The sequence below is a fragment of the Cryptomeria japonica genome, chromosome 1 (genome assembly GCF_030272615.1).
Source record: "Cryptomeria japonica chromosome 1, Sugi_1.0, whole genome shotgun sequence".
Taxonomy (NCBI): Eukaryota; Viridiplantae; Streptophyta; class Pinopsida; order Cupressales; family Cupressaceae; genus Cryptomeria; species Cryptomeria japonica.
Window position 1 is genome coordinate 336,043,515 of NC_081405.1, and position 26,815 is coordinate 336,070,329.

At 35.6% G+C, this 26,815-nt stretch overlaps 1 protein-coding gene across 2 annotated transcripts in view; it reads left to right on the forward strand.

Annotated features, from left to right (window-relative positions):
- LOC131043587 (uncharacterized) overlaps nt 1-24,067 on the forward strand; it is a 109,226-nt gene extending 85,159 nt beyond the window's left edge. For both annotated transcript variants that reach the window (XM_057976818.2, XM_057976817.2), the window contains exons 6-10: nt 1,384-4,965; nt 5,111-5,248; nt 6,099-6,209; nt 6,333-6,472; nt 23,473-24,067. In XM_057976818.2, the coding sequence (XP_057832801.2) occupies nt 1,384-4,965; nt 5,111-5,248; nt 6,099-6,209; nt 6,333-6,472; nt 23,473-23,710 (4,209 nt within the window). In that variant the 3' untranslated portion in view covers nt 23,711-24,067. The remainder of the gene's footprint in view (nt 1-1,383; nt 4,966-5,110; nt 5,249-6,098; nt 6,210-6,332; nt 6,473-23,472) is intronic.
- The last annotated feature ends 2,748 nt before the right edge of the window (nt 24,068-26,815 follow it).

Below are 26,815 nucleotides of genomic sequence, written 5' to 3' on the forward strand. Positions count from 1 at the left end.
TTAGTAGAGTTTTGCATACACATTAGCAAGTCTTAAATTAAATATCTGTATTTTAACTTTAAAACTAGGCTGCCCTATCAATTATTAAATTGGATAGAATTCTATGTTTGTCTCTAGAAACTGGAGCCCACATCTAAGCATGGGAGTAAGGAGCTTGAGTCAAATAGAAGCAAGATTGTTGACTCTTGTCATATGCTGAAACTTGTGATGTTAGTTTTGGATTTGATTACTTTAGCTGGCTTTACAGCATCAAAAGTGAAATCCCTTTTCTCCATTCCTCTATATCAGAGCTAAGGTTGTCAAAATCATTAATGCCTTGGAGAATGACGTAAGTTCCCCCAAAACAAGAGATTCCAACTATTTAGATCATGTGGAAAGGTTTTCTAGAATATTAAGTAACCCATGAATTCAAATATTTTGTTTTTTTGGGTTTATTCAAAGACACAATTCAAGTACTTTATTCAGCAATATGCCATTTTTTATCACACTTTGAGGGCAAAGGTTTACTTGAAGGATGAGCGCTTGTTGTGCTCTAATATGTCCAATATTGGATCCTGCATGTAGAATAGTCTTTCAGTATATTACCATGTTTTAATATCGTTTAAAGTGGCCCTGTCCAAGTTTGAAGGGCATTTGATTAGTAATAGGGAGACTAGATATAGGTCCAAGAACTTAAGTTCCTTTACCACATGACAACATGGTCTTGGATACTATAAATAAAAATAAGCGATGCTTAAATATGAAGAAGCTCTTGTAATACATACTCAGTATCCTTTCATAAGGCTTATATTAAAGTGGTGTGTTAAACACTAAGTAATCCTATCAATTAAAGTGGCAGGAAGATTAAGCAGAGTATGTGAATGCCACCAAATAACCAATTGATCTGTTGAGTACATGACAAAATTTGCTGTGGCACCTAGAACACAACCGTTTTTGTCTTTTTGTATTAAATCCTAACCTGTCTGTTTATACTGCCAATTCCTATGTCATGAATTCAAATGTAACAAGTTTGATAAATAAATTAATCAAGCAATACTGTCTATCAATAGGTAATAAATTCTGCATCTGCCAGAATATATTCCCTTCGACATCTTGAGTTTGCATGTTTAACAACTTAAATGTGTATTAATTTTGCCTTTTGATTGTCATTCTTGAAATTCCCATTTTTTACTTTTTGAAATTTCGATAATACAGGAGTAGCAAATCTTGAATATTTCTGGACTGGTATTTCTTGCTTTTGTTTGATATTTCTCAATCAAACAGAGAAAATGACAAATAAGTTGGATGTGTAAAAGGAAGGTTTCTTAATATTTTGTTAGCTCTGGGATTGAATTAATCTGTTCTACTCAAGGTCTCAACTGTTTAGTTACAAATTGCTTGTAGGATGGTGCTTCTTCACCTTCAAGCTCAAGGTTTAGCTCTGACTCAGGCGAAGTTCTATTATCTGGAAGTGGTACTGCAAATGGAAACTCCAAAAATGTATTACATGGCGGTTTGGTGTCATCTTCTGATTCGGCATATCACTTACATAGACGACATGATTCAGGAGGCTCTCGAGATGGTACTGCAACAAGCAGGACAGGAAATGGCCAAGATTCCTACAGATCAAGTCCCTCCTCACCTTTTAACGGTAAGGGTACAGGATCAGCAATTAATCTCCAAAAGCATTCTAAAGGATTCTTGGAAACTGCTGAGGCAACCATTCAAGAGCTCCGGACAGAAGCTATGACATGGGAAAGAAATGCTCGAAAGTTAGGTGCAGAGATGGAAATGCTGAAGCATCAGTTCTCTGAACAGACAAAACATAATTCAGACCTGGAAATAGAACTTTCTGCAGTAGAAGTTGAAAGAGACAACTTGAAGTTGGAAGTTGAACAGGTAAAGTCGGCCCTGCAGGCTTCTACAGAGAGAGAGAGTGCTTTGAACAACACAAGATTTGATGTAGATGATGCAAAGCGCACTGTTAAGGAATTGCAAGAAGAGATAGAGCTTCAGAAGCAATCTAATGCTAATTTGGATCTGCAATTAAGGAAAACACAAGATTCCAATATGGAGCTTGTTTCCGCTCTCCAAGAGCTTGAGGAGACTATTGAGCAACAAAATGCAGAGCTAGAGAAGTTTTCAGAAGAGAAGCAAAAGCAAGACAATGAAGGAGTGCAGCTCCACACAGAAATAGGGTTGCAACTCTCTCAATCTAAGGTTGAACGGGACAACCTTAAGAAAGAAGTTGAAGAGCTAAGATCAGCCATGCAAGCCTCCATGGCAAGTCATAGCATTGGGGATGCTGCAGGTATTGCTGTAGAAAATGCAGAGTTTATCATTCAAAAGTTGCAGGAAGAGATAGAAATTAATAAGACAGCTAATAACCATCTTAAGTTGGAGTTACAAAAGACAGAAGAATCATATAATCGAGTGGTATCTGTTGCTCAAGACCTAGAGGAAAGACTTAAGCAACAGGATATTGATCATCTATCCAGTGCAAATAGAAGGTTTGAAGCTTCTACTGCTGAAGTAAAACTGCAGAGTATTGAGGCAGAATGGATGCAAAAACTCTCATTAAAGGAAGAAGAAATCAGGAAATTAGAGGCACAAATATCCAATTCTGAGATTCAGAAACCATATCCAAATATAACAGAATATAGAGATGAATCAAAAGAGGATTTACACAAATCTTTGGAGATATCTAAAAGAGAGATTGAAGAGCTTGAGAGAGATTGCAAGGAGCTTACAGATGAGAATATGGAACTTATCTATAAGATGAACAGATTAAATAAGTATTTGGAATCAAAGAACATCTCCATTGCTGAGGTTGAAGAGCAGCATTTTTCAGAAAATAGTGACACTTTAAATGCTTTACACTCAATTATCAAAACAGGGACTTCCATGGATGAAGTGGAGATAGATGGACTAAAATCTAAGGTTGCTCATTTAGAAGCATCCCTTGATCATTCCAAGAATGAAGTGTTTGAGCTACAAAAACAGAATTCTGGTTTGGAAATTGAGTTTGAGAGAAGGGTACAAGAGATGGCCAGTAAGCATGATGCATATGCTTCTCAGATTGAGCAGAAGCTGGAGAGTTATGCTTCTAGAGAAAAACATCTTCAAGGAACAATTGACCAACTTGAGCTTGTGAATGTGGAACTGCAAGCAGATATTCAGAAATTGAAAGAAGAACAACGTTCTAGTAGATCTAGCATGGAGGAATTGCAATTTCAGTTATCCTTACACACAGAAGAAGCTCAGTCTTTGAGATCCTCAAAGTGTGAATTTGAGATGCAAGTCTCAAATTTACAAATGGAGAAAGTTAACTTGGAAGATGAACTGCAAATTACACAGGAGGAGATCAAGACTGCTAAAAGGAAAGCTGTAGAATTAGACAGCACAAAAGAGGAACTAGAGAGGCATATAACAGATCTGGAGGTAGAAAATGTGCAATTATCAGAACGTATATTGGGACTAGAAGCCCAATTAAGGTACATTACAGAGGAAAGAGAATCTTATAAACTAGATGTAGAAAATGCCAAGTCTCATGGAATTGAACTTCAGACTAATTTGCATAAACTTGAGCTTGATCTCAGGGAAGAAATTACAAAATTGCAAGATAATTTACGTGAATCAGAAAGTAAGTTGTCTAGGTCCTTAGAAGAGGCAGAATTTCATAAGCGGGAACACCAAAAAACTCATCTGAAACTTGATGTCCTGATGAAAGAATATACTGAATCAAAATCAAGGCAAGAACAAGAAATCTTGGACTTGTCTGCTTCTTGTGCTAATAGAGAGGAGCAGTTGGATGAATTGAGAGGGCAGCTTTCCTTTTCCGTCCAACAAGTGAAGTCTTTAGAGTCTGAAGTGGCAATTTTGCAAAAGGATATGGCCAAGAAAGAAAAAGTCTGGTCTGTTGAAATGGAGGCTCTTCTTGTATCCAGTAAAGAGAATGAACAAGCAAAATTAAGATCAGAAGAAGCACTCAGTCAAGTTCGTTTGGAAAAAGCAACCACAGTACAGCAGCTAGAAAATGAGGTGCAGCGTCTTACTGAGCAGATGTCATCAACATTTGACGAAAAGGAGGGAATGGCTACTAAGGCTCTTATTGAAGCATCAGAGCTTCGTGCAGAAAAGGTGAAATTGGAAGATTCTCTTCATCAAACTCAAGGGAAAGTTAGACAATATGAAATGGAACTCTCATCTGTAAGACAGGACTATGAAAATAAGGTCCAGGATTTGATTGTGCAGATCACTACCTACAAAGAAAAGGAACAAGAGATGAATTTTAGGCAAGAAAATACAAACAGGCAGCTGAAGGAGGCAAAGCTAAGCGAGGAAAACTTTAAGCAAAGGGTTCAAGACCTGGAAAAGAAGATACAACATATTGAGACTGAGAAGCGAAAGCTTAAAGATGAGCAGATTGATCTTAGCAGTAAGGCCCATGAAATTGTCAATCTAAGGGCTGAAATGGACAATCTTAGAAGCACACTTGAGGATATAATGGCAGAAAAGTTAAAATTGGAAAATTCTTTGCAGTTTGCAGATGCTGAACTTGAAAGACTAAGGGCTGAGAAATTGTCATTAGTAGAAAAGGGGACAATGATGCAAGTAGCCATTTCTGAAGGGGAGGGGCTCAAGCGTTCAAAGGCTGCTTTGGAAGAGAAGCTTCTTCGTTTGCAGACAGAACTCAGTGCCAAAGAAGCATCAAGTGCTCAAGAAGCTGGACAAAAGAATGAATCCACAAGGCTTAAAAGGCTAAACAGCAAGTTTCAACGGAATCTTCAAGATCTAGAGGAAGAGAGAAAAGAATACAAGGGCAAAGTAAAATCACTTGAGGAGGAGCTAAAATTAAGAACGGATGCATTATCTAAGGCTGAGCAGAAAGTTCTTAGCATGTCCAATGGTAAAACAGGACATACATCACCATCGCGGGATACAAAGGAAATGGCTGAACTCCGTGAGAAGCTATGGTTTGCAGAGGCAAGTTACTTAGTATTTTTGTATTACATCAAGAGTGACTTATGACACAAATTCAAGAAACACTTTTCTAATTTAAGACTTACTTATGGTTAAGGGAAATTTATGTATTATATTCTAACAAACAAGTTTTTGTTTTAATTTACAGAGTGGGCTTGCGAGTCTTGCGAAGGAGTTTGAGGCAAAAGAGAAAGATCTGTGTGATAAGATTAGATACTTGGAAAATGCTAATAAGCAGTTTAAACAACCACAAGGAGATTCTAAAGAAGATCATTTGCAACTAGAGGTACTTGTCAGTCTTCCCTTCTCAACCTGCATTTCATATTATTAATACATGGACAGGGTAACCTACTGTAGCAGTAGGGGGGAGAAGCATCTGATGTTGTGAGTGTGATGTACTGAGTGATGGCTTTTCCAAATCCAATATAGGGACCTTGAGAATGACATTTCTTGGTGTCTTTTAGATCGATGTATTAAAGACATTTCTAGTCTGTACTAGTTTTTATTGTTGTCTTTTATAGAAGATCCATTGATTGTGATAGAAGCGAACAGATAGTTTACAATTCAGAGAAATTGTAAATTTGTATAAAGACAATATGAGCCAGATAAACTTCACTGTTAAAAGATAGCTAAATCCAGAAAAGTTGTAAACTTAGATTATAACAATTATGAGGCAGATAAACTTCACAATCAAAAGATGAATTTATTTGCCAGGAAAATAAAACCTAGCGTGATTAAATTTGGTCACACAGTTGGATGAATCACAAAGAGACTCACACATTCCACTCAACACTCCAAAAATCATGCAGTTGAATATATGGTAATTGGTAAATGAAGGAGTCCTTATCAAATCCGTTGACAAAGTAGGAATCCCTGTAAATGAACATAATGTAATGGTCTTAATAACAATATTTCAGCGTAAAGCTTTAGCCTTTAGATTCTCAATCATGTTTATGTCTGGTAATGGTGCAATCGCAGATATCAAATGCTTCTTCATCCTTTGGTTTGGCCTATAGTTCAATGTGTAGTCATTAATCTAAATTCTAATCTTTAAATCCTTTTCCATGTATTTTATGGTCTTTGGATCATCATTAGATGATCCAGATAGCTGATTATCCTTTTTTCCATCTTATTAGCTTACAAGGTTGCAAAAAGAAATCTCATCTCTGTCACAGCGAGAGTATGAACTTCTAACCAAACTTGGTGCTCAGGAACTGCTTCAGAAAGAAGTTGAGAAGTTAAAGGAGGTAATATTTCTGCTTTTAAGACTTGAAATTTACATGTTGAGTGACAATAATATACTGCAGCATGCAGTGTTCCTTAACAATATCTATTTAAGCTCTCAGATGTAAATTTATGTGTTATTTCAGGTTAATAAGCACTTACAATCTCAACATTCAAGATTTAAAGAAACAAAGTCAGGTGATATGGTAGATAGGGTTCTTGCTTTGGAAACTGAATTGGCAGAGGCATTGGAATCAAATGCAATGTACAAGTCACAACTCAAAAGGTAAATCAATATTTGGTTGGCATGGTTAAAAAATGAACGTGCGTGCTTCTCTACTTTTGACCTGTGAGCAAAATAAAAAATCATTTTTGGTGCTAGAAAGTAAATTATGGGTTTCCAACTGGTCGTTTCCTCCTTGTGACTTGCTTGTTTTCTTTTTTTTAAATTGGGCTGCCTTTGTTTTCTTTCTTTAAATCTGATTTTGTCTTTGCTTTCTATTTAGAGTTTGGATTCTAATAAACATCAAATTGTAAGAATATACTGTACAATTTGTTACACAATATCTGAGCTTTAAATGCCTGGAATTGTATCTATAAACAACTCTTAGTTGATTTATGAGGTGAGATCCTAGGGACCGGATTTATGGAAGTGAGGAAAGTCCCAACTGTTTCCTATAAGGGAAATGATGAGTAGAGTTGTAGGATAATAAACCTTGCTTTTAGAATGCTATGTCAATAAAATAGACTATGGAACTGTACAGTGATACTGTGCCTTTCTATGAGAAGCCAAGGAAGGGCATCAAGTATAGCATTGCAAGGTAGTTAGTGTGACTCTAAATACAAAATCCTCAGCACTTCAAGAGATTCTAGAATGAAGAAACAAAAGGAAACTGTCTATGTACCAGCTCATGTACCCATTTTAAGATTAAAATAATTAATGAATATTATTTAAGCTGGGCTTAGTAATTTCTAATTTTAAGGGCAATGTAATAATAATATTATAATTATAATTAAAACTAAAACTATTTTTAAATAGGAAATATAGGACCCAAGGGCCCAATTTAGAAAGGTATATAAAGGAGGCATGTAGCTTCATTTGGAATCATTCAAGTAATCCTTCGTGTTTTTTCATGTTTGAGCAGTTCTCTCAATCTAGGGCATCCAAGGATGAAAACCCTTGGTTTGTTTAGCATTTGAGAAGATGAGAACCCTCTTGAATTCTACATTTGGGATCTAGGATGAAAACCTTTTTTTCCAATATTTGGTTATCCATTTGGGGATTACAATTGTGCTGGTTTGTGGAGGAATTGGAGTTTGCTACAGTATTGTTGGTTAACAGATTTGTCACCTAACTCTATATTCTCACGCCCACAGAGATGGCAAATGTAACCACAGTTGAACTAGCCTAACAAAATGTGAACTGGCTGATTCTCTGCTTATTTTACAAGGTGGCAGCTACCTTCTAATGATTTTCAATGAATAAACAACAACACATATGCGTCTAACCCGAAAGCAAATAAGGAAAGAGCTTTTAACCAGAAAGCTTTATAAAGGCATTCATAATACTTACTACCATTTTTAGAATTTTTCAGATTTTAAAATAAAGCTACTGGAAAACACCATTCACAGCTAATATTCCACAACAACTGGAATATCAAATCATCTACTATTTCAATATAAATTCATCAACTGACATCCATTTCAAAGAATATATAAGCATCCATACACCATAATTCAAAGCTTATGAATATATGAAAACCACCAGTAGTTCTTCTATATTAAAAATAGTAGACAATCCCATGCATAAAAGTTTTTGCTCTAATGAGAAAACCAAAGTTTGCCCAAATGATCCTCAAAAATTAAATGATCTACCTATTTATAGCTATAAACCTCTGTCTTTTCCGTTTCCAAGAAATGGTTACTAAAGCTAATGGTCTTGATTATGACCGTTTCAAAACAAAAATCCTAAAAGCAACATCAAAATATAAACTGCCTCACGACAAATAAGACTATAAGACCACCAGGCTCAGGCTCCGTCGTCAGGTACTGGGTTCAACTGTGCAATCCGTCTATCGATCTCATGTGCCTTTTCTTCTTCCTCGATCAGTGTCAGCAAGATATCTTCAAATTCTTCCTAATCAAAAACAGTAGCTCGGAAAAAGTCAGACATACTTAAAAGAATATGCCATTGTATTGGGTTGGCATCGGGCTGCAATATGGAACCTCTTCCAACTGGGAGCACCATTTTCGCTGAAGTCAATTATTCGAATTTCTCTCTGCCACTAGCTCTTTTCGTAGATGTTGTTCGTGGTTCTCTGCTTGTTTTGCAATCTTATCTAATAGGGTGACGGTCTTCCTATATTCATCGAAATCAATTTGTGCTTTCCATGCAAAAGACCGTAACTGCCGAACTATATCCCCCTGCTCTATCTTTGGCCAGTTCAAATCTGAATCATGGAAAGGCAATTTCATCATGATGAGGCAAGACCATTCTGATGCATGTAAATATGACAACAATTTTCCCCTTTGGCTATCTTTAATGTTTTCTACAAGAATGACAGCATCAAATGAAGTAACGCATGCCGCCACCTTTTTTCATATTTGGGTTGCTTAAAGACCATTAATGACGGTACTTCACAAATCTTGCCTTGATTTGTTTCCTGAAAATAATGCATGATGTGGCTATTGGCGAGGTGGGAGGACAAGAAGCCGTTATTTTATCAATCTGACAATCCCATTCAATTCCATCGACGCCCAAGCAAAACCTATCTGTACCATTACTCGTGCTTCCATCCGAAGTACTGAAATCACTTGACATAATTACAGCAAACATCCTTACTTAGAAACAATAGTGTCCTTTAAATTTCTTGAGAAAGCGGGACATTCACCACAACACAAAGAGTGTCGGGAAGTCGGGAGGTCAGGCAACTCCACAACTATGGAACTCCTTTCGAAAACGGCCACAAGTCCGACTTCTCAAAGGTATCGACATTATGCAGACTTCCCTAAGTTGGTCGGGTGATCGAGCGATTCTAAAAGTTAAGAATCCCGCGACAGAAGTTAGGAAATTCGGGAAGGCTGCGACAAGGGTGAATGAGAGAAATAGCGGAGGGGAGCGGTCTTCCAAAGTTTAAAATTTTTATAGGTAACAAGTATCACTACAACATATGCTTTTTCTTTTTTGGAAATTTCATGCGAGGTTGCTGCAATAGGACAATTTAGATTTGCAAGCAAATATTTGGAGGATCATTGCTGATTGATGTTCTTGCTGCTGTTCATTTTGGGCACCATTAATTGTTGATGCTAGATTTGTTAACTGCACTAGTCTGCTGTTCCATTGTAGTCTTGCCACACAACATTAGAGGAGGGATGTTTGAGAATACAAGGAGATTGCGGCAGTTGCAAGGAATTAAATCTGCTATTCTGTGATACCAGGGTTTGTTGTTATTTTAGTCTATTCAGTCATCAAACAACTGCATCCCTCTATATCACCATCTCTAGTTATTATAGGTTTCTAATGAGTTTTACTTATTAATTTGAATTGAAAGAGGTCTGAGTGGGTATATCAAAATACTATTTTATTGTTTCTATAATGGTCATCTTAGTTTTAGTTGTTTAGGTAGTTTCCATTTCGTAGCTCGTTTCTATTTTAGAAACTTTGTTTGTAATTTGTCTATTTAAGGAGATCAAATCTCCTTTTTTAAATATCGAAATATCATTTCATGGTATCAGAGCTGGTCTAGGCCTAACTCCCTCATGGAGAAGGGTCTAGGTTTATGAAATTCGTGGGTTTTTTCATGAATTTTTTTTGTAAAATTTTTTTCAAAAGTTTTTTTTCAATTTTTTAATATAAATCAAAGGTTCGTTTGGGAGAAATCACGTGGGTCTTTTTCAAAGGAAAATTAAGGATTTTTCTTGTTTGAAATCGCACGGGTTTCCATTTTTTTTTTAAATTGAAGGTGGTGTGAAGATTATGCTTGCAATGGATTTCACTATCCATTGTCCGCGTGCGACTGGCTTTGTGTTCTATGTGCCGAGGGTTTCTAGTCCGCAAATAGCTAGGTTCATTAATTTGCAAACCAAATTCATGTTCTTTCCCTACACATGAAGTCTGAAATTATTTGCTGCACGATTAGGTTTTTTCTGCATGGGGATAGGAAGGCTTTTTATGACCGTACAATTATGTTTTTTTGCATCTGTGATGGGTCTTTCCTCTGTTTGGTGGTGGACAAGGGTTTTCTACGTCTTGTTTTTCTTTTGATTGGATCCGTGACGAGTTTTCTAATTTGCAAGTTGTTTCTGATCCGCAAGTTGTCTCAACTAGGGTTTGTTGATCATGGGTTTTTTTAATTTTTTTCCAAGAAAAAAAATTGTAAAGGGTTTTTCAAATCTGTTTTGTATGATTTTTATGGAAAAAATCAAGGAGGGTTTTGCATGATTTTTTCCTAAAAATCGTGGTCATGGTGTTTTACCCTTTTTTTTACATAACAAAGGTTTTTGCCAAAATTTTCACAGGATCGTGTGTGATCAAGGGTTTGACAAATTTTTCCGCAAAAAAACATGGTTTCTTGCAGTTTGTTTTGGGTCGTACCTAGGGTTTCTGGGGCGAACGGTATTCTTTTGCAAAAGTTTTTAATGGCTTTTTGGACAAAATTGTGTTCATTTAGAACTATTAATTTTTTTGAGAAGCTAATCTCGGTGTAAGGAAGGGATGGCTTTGTTACCCAATATCAGGTTGGAAGCATTGTGGTCGACAAATTATGGTAACATTGGTCATATCCAGAAATTCTGTAGAACCAAGGAGGGTCTCAGCCATGTTGCAAAGCATTTTGACAAGGAGTCAGCCTTCTATGCGTTGATGGCCAAATGACCTGCAGATTATGTCATGTCTTTTGGAGGGTACTTAGTAGGATGATCATTAAGGGAGGGTATTAAAATAATATTGTAATGTTTTTATAATGGTTATCTTGTTTTAGTAGTTTAGGTAGTTTCCTTTTCGTCGTTCGTTTCTATTTTAGAAACTGTGTTTGTAATTTCTCTATTTAAGGAGATCGAATCTCCTCTGTTAAATATTGAAATATCATTTCATTATAGTTGATTTGAAGATTAAGTGTATTGTCTGTAGTTCTTTGCAGATTACAACAATAAAGCAATAAAGGTTTCTGGTTGATACTTCATTGTGATTTATAATTCTGAAATCCAGCTTATTTTGGACAGTAAGTTCAGTTTGAATTTCTCTTGAAAAATGATGTAATCAAAGAGATGAATTCTGTATGTATTTGGCCATTCATGAAATCTCAGTTTGTGCTGTTCAGAACCAGCATATTTTTTAGACTTAGTTGTTGGTTTGTTTGCATAGATTTTGGGTTCAATTGCTCAGAAATTACAAAAAAATCATAAAGTCAAAAAAATTGGTAAGTGGGACATTATACCAGCAAGCTACAATAAGGGGACTATTGTGGTTTGAATCCCTTGATCAATCTATTTGGGAATTTGCATCAAAGATATTGTGCCTGGCATAGAATGCATAAAGGACAGGTGATTGGAGTTGACATAAATTGTATATTGAATTGCAGATTGAATGAACAAAGTTCCAACGTTTAATTGTTATGCCCATGAGAAAATAGTATTCATATAGTACTAAATCAAAAGCAATTAAAAGCAAATAAAATGAGGCCATTATTTGCAAATTACATAAGCAACTTTGCTTGCTATCATAGTTACCAAGAGATGCGTACCTTGACCCTTTGTACTTATCTCCTATAAGCATCCCTTGAAAATAAGGAAACTTCCAACAAAGAGTTTTCAAATATATGAATAAAAGGAGGGAAAAATCACCGTTTTTTTTTTATCATCAAATAACTGAAATGAAACTAGATCTTAACTGAAAGCTTGAATTAAACAAAGATCTATGCTGTAGGCATGAACAGAAGACACAAATGTAACTTTAATCATTTCTATTAAATTGAAAGGAGAGGTTTAGAAAATACATTTCTCCAGATGCCAAAGTTTTGAATCTTTCATAACTTTATCAACTGACTATTGAGGAGGGAAAGTATCATCAGGGCGCTTTTCCACCCAACCACAGACTTACTAGTCGGCCGACCTTTTGTAGGGAGGTAACAAAGGTCTAACTCATGCCATCTGAACTGGAGGGTAATCCTAAACAGATCCCTAGTCAGCCATACACTATAGGCTACCCTTAACTAGTATGACCTCTTATTGGATTGTGTATCTGGATTAACATATTGGTAGACGCTTACAAAAGTAACCTCACCTTGATTGAGGGTTTCTATGTTAATGCAAACACGCTAAATCATGAAGTCCATTGTTCATCATCCTACTTGGTTGGATTGAACTCCGGAAGGTGACCAAGTCCTCATGTCTGTCTCTATGCTACTGCATTCTGACTCTATTAGGCTCATTGGCTATCATACATGTAGGATCCAAGTTTCCCATGTTGGTCAACAAACTCGAGATGCCTTATACTCTTATAATGTATCCTTACTTTGATAGAACCCCAGATTAATTTAATATGGAGTTCATACTTGTGCCCTTGAGCTAGCAACCTGCTCTCTCTCATGAGTACAACAGTTGAATAATTCATATTTCACACAGTCTCAGTACTGTTTACGCATGAGAAGTAGCCCATACTTGGCCTTTATAAATTGGCATCCGCCATTAAGTTGCAAATGATTAACACACAATGTCCTTTTTCGCACGAATATTACATGAATATCAAACAATCAATAGTTCTCCCTAGTTCGGCATGTTTGATTGTATCGGTTGGTACTCTACCTCATCTTGAGGTTTAAGGCCTTATTTTATTTTAGTTGTAAATTGTTCCCTTCTAGTTTTATTGTAGCATGGTTTAAACTTTAAACCAGTAAACTTACCTTAGTGAGGAAATGATGAGATAGACAACAGGCTGCTATCTCCCTCATCAACATTATCTTCTATGTTCTGTGCGTATTATGAGCATTTGTGCTGCTACTATACTGTTCAGTGAAACTATTTATTTTGTTCGAATGCCAAACTGCATTAGGAAGCTGTGAAGTTATGTATTTCTATACATATGACTATCTGCATTAAGAGGCGTTATAAGCTCCCTTGTCTATCAAACCTTCTCGAACTGAGGTAATATTTACTAAAAGTCTAAGTGCTCCAATAATATTTATTATGCCCAACTGGATTAATGAGCACTGAAATACCACTCTAGCCGGTCATTTCTTACCAAGCTGAAGATAACTTAACCATCTTGATTGACACTCTGGTATAAGCACTTCCTTGGCTCACAGGTTTTTCAAATAGCTGCAATCACTCTTAAGCGTGAAATCAAAGTTCCACCCTTCTCGGCTGCAACTTAAGGTTCTAGGGCATAGGTCTAGAACAAGTGGGTTTTAACTTACAGTTGACCATATTTGCGCTCACATAGAGACTATTGGCCACACAATTGTTTTACATTTTTTTCGTTATCAACTTTAATTCTCATAAGAAGTTTCTGTTTTATTTTTCTCATTCAAGATTGCAAAAAGGTTATTAATAATACAATTAAATTCCTTGGATTGGGAAGGTAAGGGGTTTAAGAATCGCCAGCTGTCCGTTTGATTCTTAAGTTTGAAATGAACACCATGCACAACATGTCTCTGCTGTCGTTGCAATTTTGAGGGTATTCTCTTAATTGAGATGCTAACTGCATCATGGTACAGCTGTGCTCCTCTTACCCATTTCCTTCCTAGACTAGGGTTTTAGTTTTAACATGAGCTAGAGATGGTGAATCTCAAATAGATAGATCATCCTTACTGTTATGATTTTTCAAACTTAGACAATTCTGAGACAGCTCAAATAAAGAGGGTAAATTCTTCATATTTCAAGGCTAGGGTATGCAAACCCTCCAAATTGAATGGTATATTTCTGCATAACTTAATAGTTACACTCACCTTTCTTCCAAGCTATATCTCACACCTATATATATATACCTCATATATATATATGTATATATACGTGTGATGACGAAAATATTTTGGTTAATTCTGAGTAAGTTCAAAATTGAGAAGATAAATTCTTCATACTACAAGTCTAGGGTATGCAAACCCTCCAAACTGAATGATATATTTCTGCACCTCCTTACTGGTTATAATCTTTATGATTTTCAGATTGCAATTCATACCCAGATTACTTATCTCCTTGTATATATATAGGTTACACCTGTATGCAGGTATGAGGTCTGCATTCAACTAATTTTTAAATCCTTTCTTTTTTCGACTAAGAGCATATTGAAAGAACAGGAAGACTTCCAATTTTAGTATGCACCTACAACAATGGAAGAACAGCAAACTGCAAGATACATCTGTATAACGTGTTTTTTATTTCTTTGCTCAAAGTGAAAGGAAGAACATATACTTAAGAGGTTAGGGTTTGATGTCATAACATGACCTGAATATTGAAGAGTAAACCAGCTGAATGTTTCCTGCCCAGCGCTCTTCACAGCGAATCCTCTTTTCTCCCACGTTACCAGTAAGAACCTAAACCCTTAGCTTGCAGAGCAGAAATCTCTTTTCAGCCACTAGTAGAAGTGAAAAAAAGTGTGTTGTTCTTTTCATATATCCACCTATATATTTCCACCAAAACGTATTCCAGCACCAATATGCCCTAATACCATGTGGTTTTGCAAATCTGCTCAAGGAGTCATGAGAATTCTTCCTTTATGCTTCATGCCATTTCCCTGCCTATTTGCTTCCCGGTGAAGACTCAGTGCTTCACGCCAAAAAGCCTTGCTCTTCTTTTCAAAGCTTCTAATTTCAATATCCATTATTTTTAATATCCTTATTTTTGTGCCACTTATACCTCTAGCGGCTAAAGAATGGTTTTTAAATTAATTTAAATAACAAGGTCCCCCCCCCCCCCCCCCCCCCCCCTATCACACTTGGCTTATTAAAATTGCCAAATGAAGTTGGCGTATGGTATTTTAAAAATGAACCTTACCTTTGCAAGAGTATTAGTATTTTCATATATTTATATATATGAATATAATGAATCTATACATCTTATGTATGCATGCCTATGGGAGCACGTATACGGTCGTGTATGCGTACTCTCATATACATGTATTTGCATAAGATATGTATATTGATATATATATACATATAAATATATATATGCTATAAAACATCAGCCACTATCAATTTTAATTTAATTATTAATAAAATAATTAATTATAAATTAATAATAATAACAAATTAACTTGTAAAACAATCAATAACTTACGTCGTGAAATCCTAAAACCTCTATACAGACTAGGTAGGGTTACCTGATGCGACGGGTTGACGTAATTAATCAAGGTCAACATGAGACTACCTGACTTAGGGTTAGGGTCCCCAGATGGCATAAGTTCTTCTTTTCCTTACTTCCCGACTTGATGATACTTCCCCTCCCTTCTTGGAGGACGACGAACCCCTACACACACTTGGCTAGTTCAAACAATTAGCCTGAAATCTTGTCATAACTTTGACATTTCAAAATATTATAAAACATCTTAAATATCATCATGTTAAATATCAAAATATCAATTTAACCATTGTAGGTCATCATTTCACTGTACCGAGCACAAATACCATCTAGGGCATCATCATTCAATTATAACATGAACCTAGGGCACAAACAACATGGTGTAATGTAGCATAAAAACAACTAGGGCATAAATGGGATGTAATAGAAATCCATCAGACCACCCTATAGTGCCCATAAGGGAATCATTTGCTCTTCTTTTTTAACCATTTCAGAAGAAAAGGTACCCCTTCCTGTGTCTTATAAGTGACGCTCAGTTGATTGATATTTGATCATGCAAGTAAAGTCCAACACAAAGCCTGCTTTGGAGCAAGGTTTTCTCCAACTGATACAGTATAAATGTGAATTTGTCTTAATTAGGATGATTTCCTCAACTGATATACAGTACCATTCTTAATGTTCTCTACTTGTCCGACAGAGTTGCTTGATGTCAAGATGACTAGAATTATTGATGGAAAGAAATGAAGGTAGCTCCCCAGTCCTATCTATATCACAAAATTGTGGCTCTTGTTTGAATTCAGAAGATGTAAGATTCCTAAAAATGTCCATGATAAATTAAACTATAAATGTCTTAAACAAGATTGAATTAAGATATTAGACATTTAAAAAAATATTTAAATAAAAATAAATCACAGGTTCTATTAAACTGCCTTTATTTCCTTTATAATTTTAAATTTGTAATTGTAACTTTTGTTCTAATACGTACTTTATATTAGTAGAATTTGCTGATACAATTGTGATATCAAATGTTTGTTAAGAAGTTTACAAATATATGTTAAGAATTTTAAAGTTACATCATATTAGTAGTTTAGAAAAGTTAAATCCAGAAACAGGCCTTCTAGAGCTTCCTTTAGATTCTAATTAAAGTACTGATATACCGTAGATTATATTGCTTAATGATACTTCTGCTTTCGCCTGAATGACAAATGCACAAAAATCTAAGTAGAATTATATTATAGGAAGGCTGTTATAAAAATATAGCAAATGCAAACATTTGGAGCACTCTTCCATATGGAAGTATGCTATCCTAGAGGGAACTAGTGCTTAGTGCAGTAGCAAAAGGCCACCTTCATCCATCAGGTTGTAGATGAAATGAATAGGCTCAAAGATGTTAGAGATATAATCCGTGATATCTCTGCAAAGCACCAGAAATATTTAATATCTGAAATTCAATTCGTGGAAGTATGAGGGAAAAGAAACCCATGTTATTGATGGTTGAAAATTTGACATCCAAATGTAGTTGCAATGACTCAAATTTATCTTCGAAACTGGTGAATTTATTTCTGCAACTAGAATATTTGATGAATCTTGAGTTTTCAACCATTAAATCTGCTGAACCCTGTAATTAAGGTTCCTATTTCAGCCAAAATTGCTAACTGAATTTGATTTAATTATTTTGTAAAAATAAGTCTCATATTGATCAAAAATTGTGATAGATAATCTCAATGGACCTGTTATGGTGAAGCTTGTAACAACCTTGTTGCAAGGCTTCGATGTGTCATGGCAATTTTGGTGCAGCTGTTCATCTTTCCTTGTTCTTGTTTTGAGGAAGAAGCAGCTTTGACAGTGGCGCTAGCATTGGAGCTCCTTTGATGTAGCCTGAATTGTGTCTTGGAGAGATTTCTTCCTTTGCCATCAACAGTTTGAAACATGGTCTGCAGCTCTGTATGTTGCTAAAGCAGGCATTGGGAGATGGACTTTCATGAGATATGGCTTTTGGCAATGTTTTTTTACTGTTGAACCTTTTCCAATCTTGGACTCAACTTCAGACCATGCGTAAGTTGGTCATGGTCTCTATCCCATTCTCAGCATATACTTTGATAAGAGGACTTAGGCGATGTAAACCAGGATCAGTTTTTTCCATAGAAACGGGACTCGGACTCGGCAAGGTGACTTGGACTCGGACTCGGGACTCGGAGTCAGACTCGGCTTCAGACTTAGCTGGACTCGGGAAAGTGAAAAACTCAAGAAATTTAGAGATTTTTAAAGATTTAAAACTTGTTTCATGCACCCTTTATTGAATACACCTTAAAGACACAATAACATCATCAAACTCGGCTCATTTGATTACATACACAAGTATACATCAATCACATAAGCATAAACGCAAATTGTAGTTGAAGGAAATAGCAAACATAGATATATAAATATTGTCAAATGTATACGATATTACAAAACTCATGGAATAAAAAATCCATGTCATCATATGATCATCATCAAATGTTCTATACAAATACCAAAGGTAAATACAACTACAAGCCTATGGCTCAAAGGAGTCTGCACCCTCCGGCCCTGGCCCCAGCCCCTTGCGAAGGCGTCTAAGGTAGGTCCTGGATGATTCGACAACCATAGCTGCTCCCTGTGACACCATGCCATGCTCACCAACATCAGGAACACCTGTGTCACTATTTGCCTCTGAATCTCCTGTCTCTGCTCGTTCTCTCCGCTCCTCCTCTGCCATGGCTACAGTCTCAGCCTCTATATCTACCTGGTCGATCCAATTAGTGTCAGAATCGGAGGTTAAATTTTCCCTACTTCTATCGACGCAGTTTCCCCCCATATTTTTTGACGGGGGTTTGGGGGCAGTGCCCCCAAGGTGGGGTCAAGGGGCAGTGCCCCTTGCGCGCTCCCTGTCGCGATACAGGGCGGGGTCGAGGGGTAGTGCCCCGCAAGGCCAAAAAGACTTTTATTATTTAATAAAGGCGTCGGGTGTTATTTTTCTATTGGCTGACATGTTGTAACCCTAATTTTTCTCATTCTCAGGCGGAGGTTGTAGTGAACAAAGACGAGATCATTCATTTAAAAAAAATAGCAATAAATTTTTTTTTGTCATTTTATTTAACCCAGCCAACGGCCGAGTTTCAAGCACTGGACTCGCAGAGTTTAGTCATTTTAGGCCAAACTCGCCAACTCGGCGAGTATAGCAAGTTCACCCCCTGGACTCGGACGAGTCCGAGTCCGAGCTCGCCAGACTTGGGGGGCATGTATCGTACTCGGACTCGCCGAGTTTGGCGAGTCCTTGGCGATTTTCCGGTCTATGACTTTTTTCTGACACGAGTGAATATGATTTGGCAAAATTTGTAATCTGAATTTAGCTTTTGCCAATCTGGTTTTAAAATTTCCTTTGCCAAATTTATCTCTGCTGAATTTGGTTAAATTTTTTTAAGTTTTGGAAAAGGCTAGTCCTTTATGAATTAGGCATTCTTGTTGATAGCTACTCATTCCTTGTCAGCAAGTTCCAGATTAGCACCGTTTGGGATCTCAGTGTATATTTGGGGGACAACACTCTAAATTGGTAGAATCTAGATGTGCTATATGGGAAGCGATATTAAACGATGATTTAGAAATGATAAATAACATCTAGAGACTGACAATGAGGAAAGATAATAGAGCTGGAACAAATTTTTTATTGCTTTGTGCATTTTGTATATGGTATGCTATCAAGGGAGATGGATGGTTGTCTATCTTCCACTAACTAAATCTATGCTATTCTATCTACTATCTGGTAATAACAACCTATCTAGATAATGCTACATAATGTTAAATTGTTGCAAAGGCTAAAACACTGTGACAGACGATGAAAGCAGATGAAACAGTTGCTCTTCCACTTGTGATTCTTCAGCTTCTGATGGTTAGGCTGAGAATGATCAGATCACATATTGATCACCAAACATTCCTAGATGCAGCATATGCTCAAATCATTCCAACAATAGGTTTCAGCATCATAATCCTAAAATTACCCATCTAAACAATCCTCCAAGAAATGATGGCAAAAATGTAGGGTTTTTATTAACTGACCAGCAATCAATCACCAAATGCTCCTAGTGAGCTCCAAAATGTGCACGATTGAAAGATGTGCACAAAAGGCCTAGAGCAAAGCACCGAGAACATGCTGTCCATAGGAGTTATCCAACGATTATTTCTATCACCAAATGCTCCTAAATTATGTTCCCGAGCTTCCAAAACTTGCATTATCTATAGACCATGCCTAAGAACTGAAACCAAAGACCAAAAATCAACATCCACACAATCTGCCAAGAACACCCCATGAATGTGTCTGGCCTATGCAACACTAATTTCATCACTAGTTCAACACGCTATGAAACTATCCACATTTCATGATTAGGAAACAAGTCTCAAATCAACATGTTGATCATGAACAGACAATAAATCCAAAATCTTCTTCAGATAAATAAACTCCGATAGAAAATTGAAGTTAGTTTTATTTGGAGGATTGACCTCCAACATCCTCCAGGACCACCCCTAGAAACCGCATATGAAAATCAACATAGTAACAATGATTCTAGAGATTAGCCCATACACAAGGCCACCCATCCATCAAATGCAATAGAGAAAATCATAAGAGATGACAGCTTAATGCTCTCATAGCTGAGGAAACACATTTGTAAGAGGTCCTTAAAGAAAGCCTAAGGAGTTCTACGACCCAGCATCAATGCACCCAAAATCAACATCATACCACCTATGTTCTCTCTTAATTTCAAACTGCTGCTGGAGGATATGAAAATGGCAGGGATGCCTGCCCTATAATTGATTTCTCAATTCAACATGCCAATCCCCCATAATCCATCCTGGCAGATGCTTGGACTATAGGAACTACTTGGTCAAGAATTGGACCTGAACTGTCTATTTGTCCCTGGGTCTGAAGAAACTATAGAAACTGCTATGGATGCTGGTTACAACATGGATCAACTGATGGATCAAGTATTTTTGCTTCTTTTTCAATTGGTGTTTCAACCGAATCAGTTTCAATTGCTGGTCCTGCCTACACCCCCCACTACTTTAATTATTCGCTAAGCTATTGAGAGTTAAGGGTCATCAGCTGTGAGTGGTGCTTCTACTGATAGATAACTCACAAATGAGCATGACCAACCATCCAAATACATAGATTGAGGCTTAGAGTCTGTACTCTTCCTAATATGAATATGCTGATGCTGTAAAGATCGCCTCAGTGGTCCAATTTCAGATTTTGAAAGTGATGCTGAAGAAGAATCATCTCCCACTATAGCCTAGGGGTAACTGATGTGAGACATATTAGCATTAAAATGGTTATGGAGTGCTAGTTGTATTGTCATTTCTGCAAGCACGTCAGCTACAAAAATGTTGGCTGCTATGTTGGTTGCACTATAATGTCTGACTTTAAGATTTCCAGATTGGTAGAGTCTGGACCCCTTGACGAAAAAGTTGCCACCACAGGCCTTTGTTGCCAAACATGGACCCTAAAAATTAATGGCTGCAGTCGGTACTTTTTGTTGAAGTGTTGTAACCTTTGATGGCGTCTTTAGGCATGTAAACAACTTTGAGAATCTGATATTTGTTTACGATATTTACTATTTCCTTTCAAAATTGTCAATTGTTTTTGATGTATTGATGTCTATGTCAGAATGTCTTAATGTATGGAGTTTTAAATATTAAAAAACTTTCATGAAACATGTTGTCATCAAATATGGGTACTTGTGGCTACATGTTTGTTCATGTGCATGTGTTTTTTGGTTATCCAATTGCATTTATATGGGAGCAAAAGTTAAAAGAAAATAAATCAGTTTGCATACCCAGCTGCATGAATTATTATTTAGATTTTAATTCTTGAGTAAAATTTTATTTTAACTTTAATATAATATTAAATGTTTATAAAATTTTGTAAATATAATATTACTAAATGATAATATTATTATTTCAAGTGTTGGGCTGTGTCACAGGGATATCCCTTTAAAATAAAAAAAAATAAAATAGAAATTATGTCAAGAGGCATAACTATTGTGGCAGCACGGGGTGGAGTTAATGTTGTGAGAATGTTAACAAAAACTATTAGAGAGGCCATGTACAAAAATACCAAACAAATTAAATAAAATGTATGGCCGACACAAAAAGGTTAATGTATTAAAGTAATATTAATATATATTATTCGAAAGTTAATATTGATAATTAATAAATTTATCATATAATATTGTAATTAATAAAATTACTATATAAATTTATAAATAATAAATATTAATATAGATTATTAATGTTAAAAATTGTTACTCGATACAAAGGAAGCAAGTTTACTCATCCAATTTATTTTAACATTATAACTAATATTTTCTATTAATCGTAATAGTATAAATTGTTGAACTTATTTATATAATTTTTAATCTATATTCAGATGATGCCTGCAACAAACAAAACTGGTTTCTGCAAGCTTCTCTTTTGACTTGTCACCTTTTCTACACACTGGTTTAGTCTGCAACTAGGAGATGACGCTTTTTGAAAGGCATTGATTACTACCATAGAATTCACCTTCTACTATCAGCTTTCTTAAATTTTCAGAGAATGTTGCTCACAAACCTGCTAGAAGAGCTTCCCATGTTGCCTCATTTTTAAGTTTGCAACAAAAAAATAATGATCCTCCATAGATTAAGCTCCCTTTATAATTTCTCAGAACAAAATTGCTCTACGATATTCTTCCTTGCCTTCCCAAGAAGGAAGAAGTTACTAATACATACCCCAATTGGTGTATTGAGACTAGAAGATGAGTATATGAGTGATCCATAATTGTCTACAAAACTATGTGGATTTTAAATCACCTCAATTGTTATCATTCTCTGTTTAGAGTCGTGCTTATTCCTTTTGGGATCTGAACTATGTTTATAAAAACCGGAAATAATGCAAAGCAAAAACACACACTTAACATGCAAGTTTTTCACTTTTGAAACCATCAATTTGGAGGAGAAAACCCAGATTGGTAGGTTCCAATAGCACTTCCATCCCTTCTTATACTTGTAATACAGTACAAAAGGAAGAATTACAACTGCAATGGCTTGCTTCAGCCCTCTATCTGGTTCACTGTGACTGGAACTGTGTTTTGGTGCTCAAAAATGTTGTTTCACATTTCTCTAAACTATCAAGAGTTCTTTTTTGACTTCTTAACCCCTTTTTTAAGACTTGGAATCATCCTCTTATGCATTGGAAGTATCCAAGTCAATTCTGGAATGTCACTTGCTATCAATGGTAATTAAATGTCACATTTGGAGCCTTGAACAAGGCAAATGGAATCTCCATTGGCATATTATAAATGAACACAGCAATGCTACTTTATTTACTAAGTTATATAATTGTTTACCTTTGTGATCTTAGCGCTTTCCTATTTTGTTTACCTTTGTGATCTTAGCGCTTTCCTATTTCGCCAAACCCAGTTCTTCCACATGTCAACTTCTAAAAGGGCATTATTTTATGTACCAAAACCTTGATATTGCACTCAGTTTTCCATATGCTCTCATTTCACATTTTCATTACTGAAATTCTATGAGGTCCATGCAAAATCCGTCCATTAAGTGGTTCTAATGTTTAACTTTCGAAGAATATACGATGTCACAGATGTTTCTGTTACTTTTGTCATCTTTGAATCACACAGCACCAAGGACTTAGCAACTTAAACAGTTCCGCATTGTCTATAAAAAGTTAAAACTGTGACATACAAAAAATAGGGGATGCGCCATTTTAGGTTTTTGCTTTCAATTTCAATACAAAAGATGTGTGTATCTTCCTTCATTGAAACTGTAAGCTGGAATTATTCTAGACCTCTCAATAATAGACAATACAGGTTAGCATAAGAAGACTCTTAAATGGTTGCTGTTATATCAAAATAAAAGTTATATTGATTTTCTGCTTAGCTATATTAAACTATTACATGTTTCTGAACTCGTTTGGTTTTCACAGCTTTTTGGGCCATGAACAAAATGTTCATGTGGCTGCCCTGCAGAACTTTGGAAGTGTTGATCAAGTAGTGAATGATCTTACTCGATATAAGCGAACGACATCTTCTCTTGAGACAGAGTTAAAGGATATGCGTGAGCGCTATTTTCAAATGAGCCTTCGGTATGCTGAAGTTGAAGCGAAGCGGGAGGAGTTAGTAATGCAAGTTAAGAATTTGAAGAATGGCAAAAGATGGTTCTGATAAATTACATTCCTTTACTTCTTCCAAAAGTTGACAATGAACGACTGTGGGCCACAGTTGTATTCATATTTTTTGGTATTCGACATCTGTAAAATTAGCAAAATTAGAAGAGAATTTTGGCAGCTGGGAGGTCAGTTGCAAAGACAGAAGGCCATATTGGAGTCCAAATTTTAGGGAAGCAAATGATTCTTTGCTTTGTACCATAGCTATTCATCTGTATCTGTTACGATTCGCTTTGTACTTAAGTATAACAAGCACTCTGAAAGTTGACTTATGTAAGTATTTCCATTTGGCATAAATTCTTTCCAAGATATTGGACCAGTATGACATTCTATAAACATCTGCGTTAGTACCTTATTTCTTAGTAATGGGATTTCATACTTCATCTATTCTTCTGACAGTGGCTAGATTCTGAGTTTATACCTACCAGAGCTTGGATTCAGATGGTTACGGTTTAAATCACTAAACACCTGTAACTTTGTTAAAAAAAGGGCAAAATTCATAAACATTGAGATATAATACAATCTAATCCCTACGTTGGTTACGGTTTAAATCCCTAAACACCTGTAACTTTGTTAAAGAAAGGGCGAAATTCATAAACATTGAGATATGATACAATCTAATCCCTACGTTGGTTACATTAGCCATGTGATCCACTTTCAACCTTACAGGCTCAAATGGCGATGTTATGCCAGGAAATAGGGCCTCTTCCAAGTAAAAAATGACATGTATGTTAATCACTGGTTAATGCCATTTCAGCCTACTGAGGAATTAGGCGCATAATTTGTATAAAAAGCAGCAAGGAACGTATAGATCATTGCTTGCAAATGGAGGCAAATAGAGAGAGAGAGAGAGAATACTTATATTGCTATTTGACAAGGGCAAATGTATTAATTAAAGTTCTCTGCTTTTATTGCAAGCAGATCAAATGTTAGTCTACAACGCCAGATATTTGTGGAGTACAAAGCACGTTTGTCTTTTGAGTTATTGTTATAAACTCATTACATATTGAGATGAAGATTCTTTTCCGATAATACAAGCTAGAGGAATCATTAGCCATCTTTTATTTTGGTCATAGGACGTTGATACTTTAACAAATCTCAGTTATAATCACAATTACAAATTCTATGTTTATTTAGTCTTGTCGAAATAGTTAGTTAGTTGTATATTTGTTAGGGTGAAAATTTTCTATTTAGTTGTGTTTATTTTAAGAGAATGTCTTAATGTAATTACATATTAATAAATGACACTATTTTGTAAATCAATTCTATCAGATTTCCACAATCCATTATAATTAAATGAATGACTTCTGGATTTGATTGTGTGCAAGTTTTTAATCATCAACGTTTCGGATCACACTACGTGATCCATCATCAGGATGAATGAGAGGTTAAGGAAATGAAAAATGGATCACAGAGTGTGATCCGAAACGTTGATGATTAAAAACTTGCACACAATCAAATCCAGAAGTCGTTCACTTAACTCTTTTGTAAAGTTAAGTTTATTTCTTGATTCTTCATTCATCATTAACTACACACATTCTCACATATCTGACCACCTTAAACATTTTATCAAATTTCTTGCATTGATTGCACCCTCTATATATGGACATTCATTCCTTACAAACTTTGCCATTCCTTATCTTAGGTCAATCACATGGACATGCGATTGATCTTGTGCATGTAGAGCTAATATTTGAAATTCAAAAATTTAAATTCAAATTTTGTTGATTCACACTTATTACTTTTTGGCCACGAGTAGACTTGGCATGTTTTGCATTATTGATTATTGCTACGTAATAGCATTTAAAGATGCTCATTTGGATATTAATTCATGTTTTAGAATCATATAGATTCTTGGAGCACTCAAAGAGTATTTATAAGAGGAACTCTTCAATTGGTGCACTAAAATATCAACATTTACTTCAAAATATTCATATGGGACATTTGTAACATGTCTTTTGCTTGTCAATTGGTAACACGATTGTAAAGTTAGTCTCCCTACATGGTTGACCTAGGATAACTTGCCACTTAGTTGTTTAATCCTCAAGGCACTTAAAACTATTATTAATCCTAGATGACTAAAAGTAGAGAATTGAATGAACTAGAGAAGACACGATTAGTATGATCAAATTTGTGGATTACATAATAGATTTGTGCTCATGGAAGAAGCCTAGAATTGTAGGTTCAACTTGGAAATGATCACAATTTGGTGTAGGATTTAAGATGTGAAGATCCAAATCACCTATTTGTAAGTGCTAGAACAATAAATTTTAGTGCCATCATTATAAATATTTTCAATATCATTCTCAAAGCATACATCAAATTTTATTTGAATTATTCCCATAATTTGCATTTTTTGGTCTATGTTAATTTATGCTTATTTGTATACATCTAGTTTGATTAGCTTAGATTAAACTTAAGGAAATGTCACTTTCCTTTGCATTTTTTATGAACTAGATCTATCATACACCACCTTAGGGTTTATACCTTCATTGTTTTAGGGTTTCATATTCATGTTTTTTTTTTACTCTATATTTGTTTTTCAAATCTGCTAGGGTTTGTGTTTTTTCATTATTATTTTATTTATACACATTTTCCCTTTTAGGGTTTAAGCTTTCAATGTTTCCCATCTCAATTATGCACCCTATCCATCTTCGGTTACCTCATTAGGGTTTAATTTTCATATTTGATATACCATTGATATTTTTTTTTAAAATTTGAAAGTGAGCTTTTGAGTTTTAGATTCCTATATTTTATTTATGCTTAAAGCCATTTGTGATCCAAGATTTTCATTGAGAAGTGCTCATCTAAACTCTAACATGGCCACCCAATTTGATGAGATAAAATTATTTCGATTCTCATGTTGAGTGTAATATGCAAGATTATGATCATGATATTCATGGCAAACCAAGATTTTGTAAATAGGCTTGCTAGTTTGGCTGATGTTGAAAATCTTACATAGCTAGTCGATATGATTCATAATGTGTTCATCAATAAAACCCATGGATTATAGAGCTTGCAAGTTGTTGATACTAAAACTACATCTATTGTGGTTAGTATATTTATCTCATCTCCCTCTCCTACTATCGATTCATCTTCCACT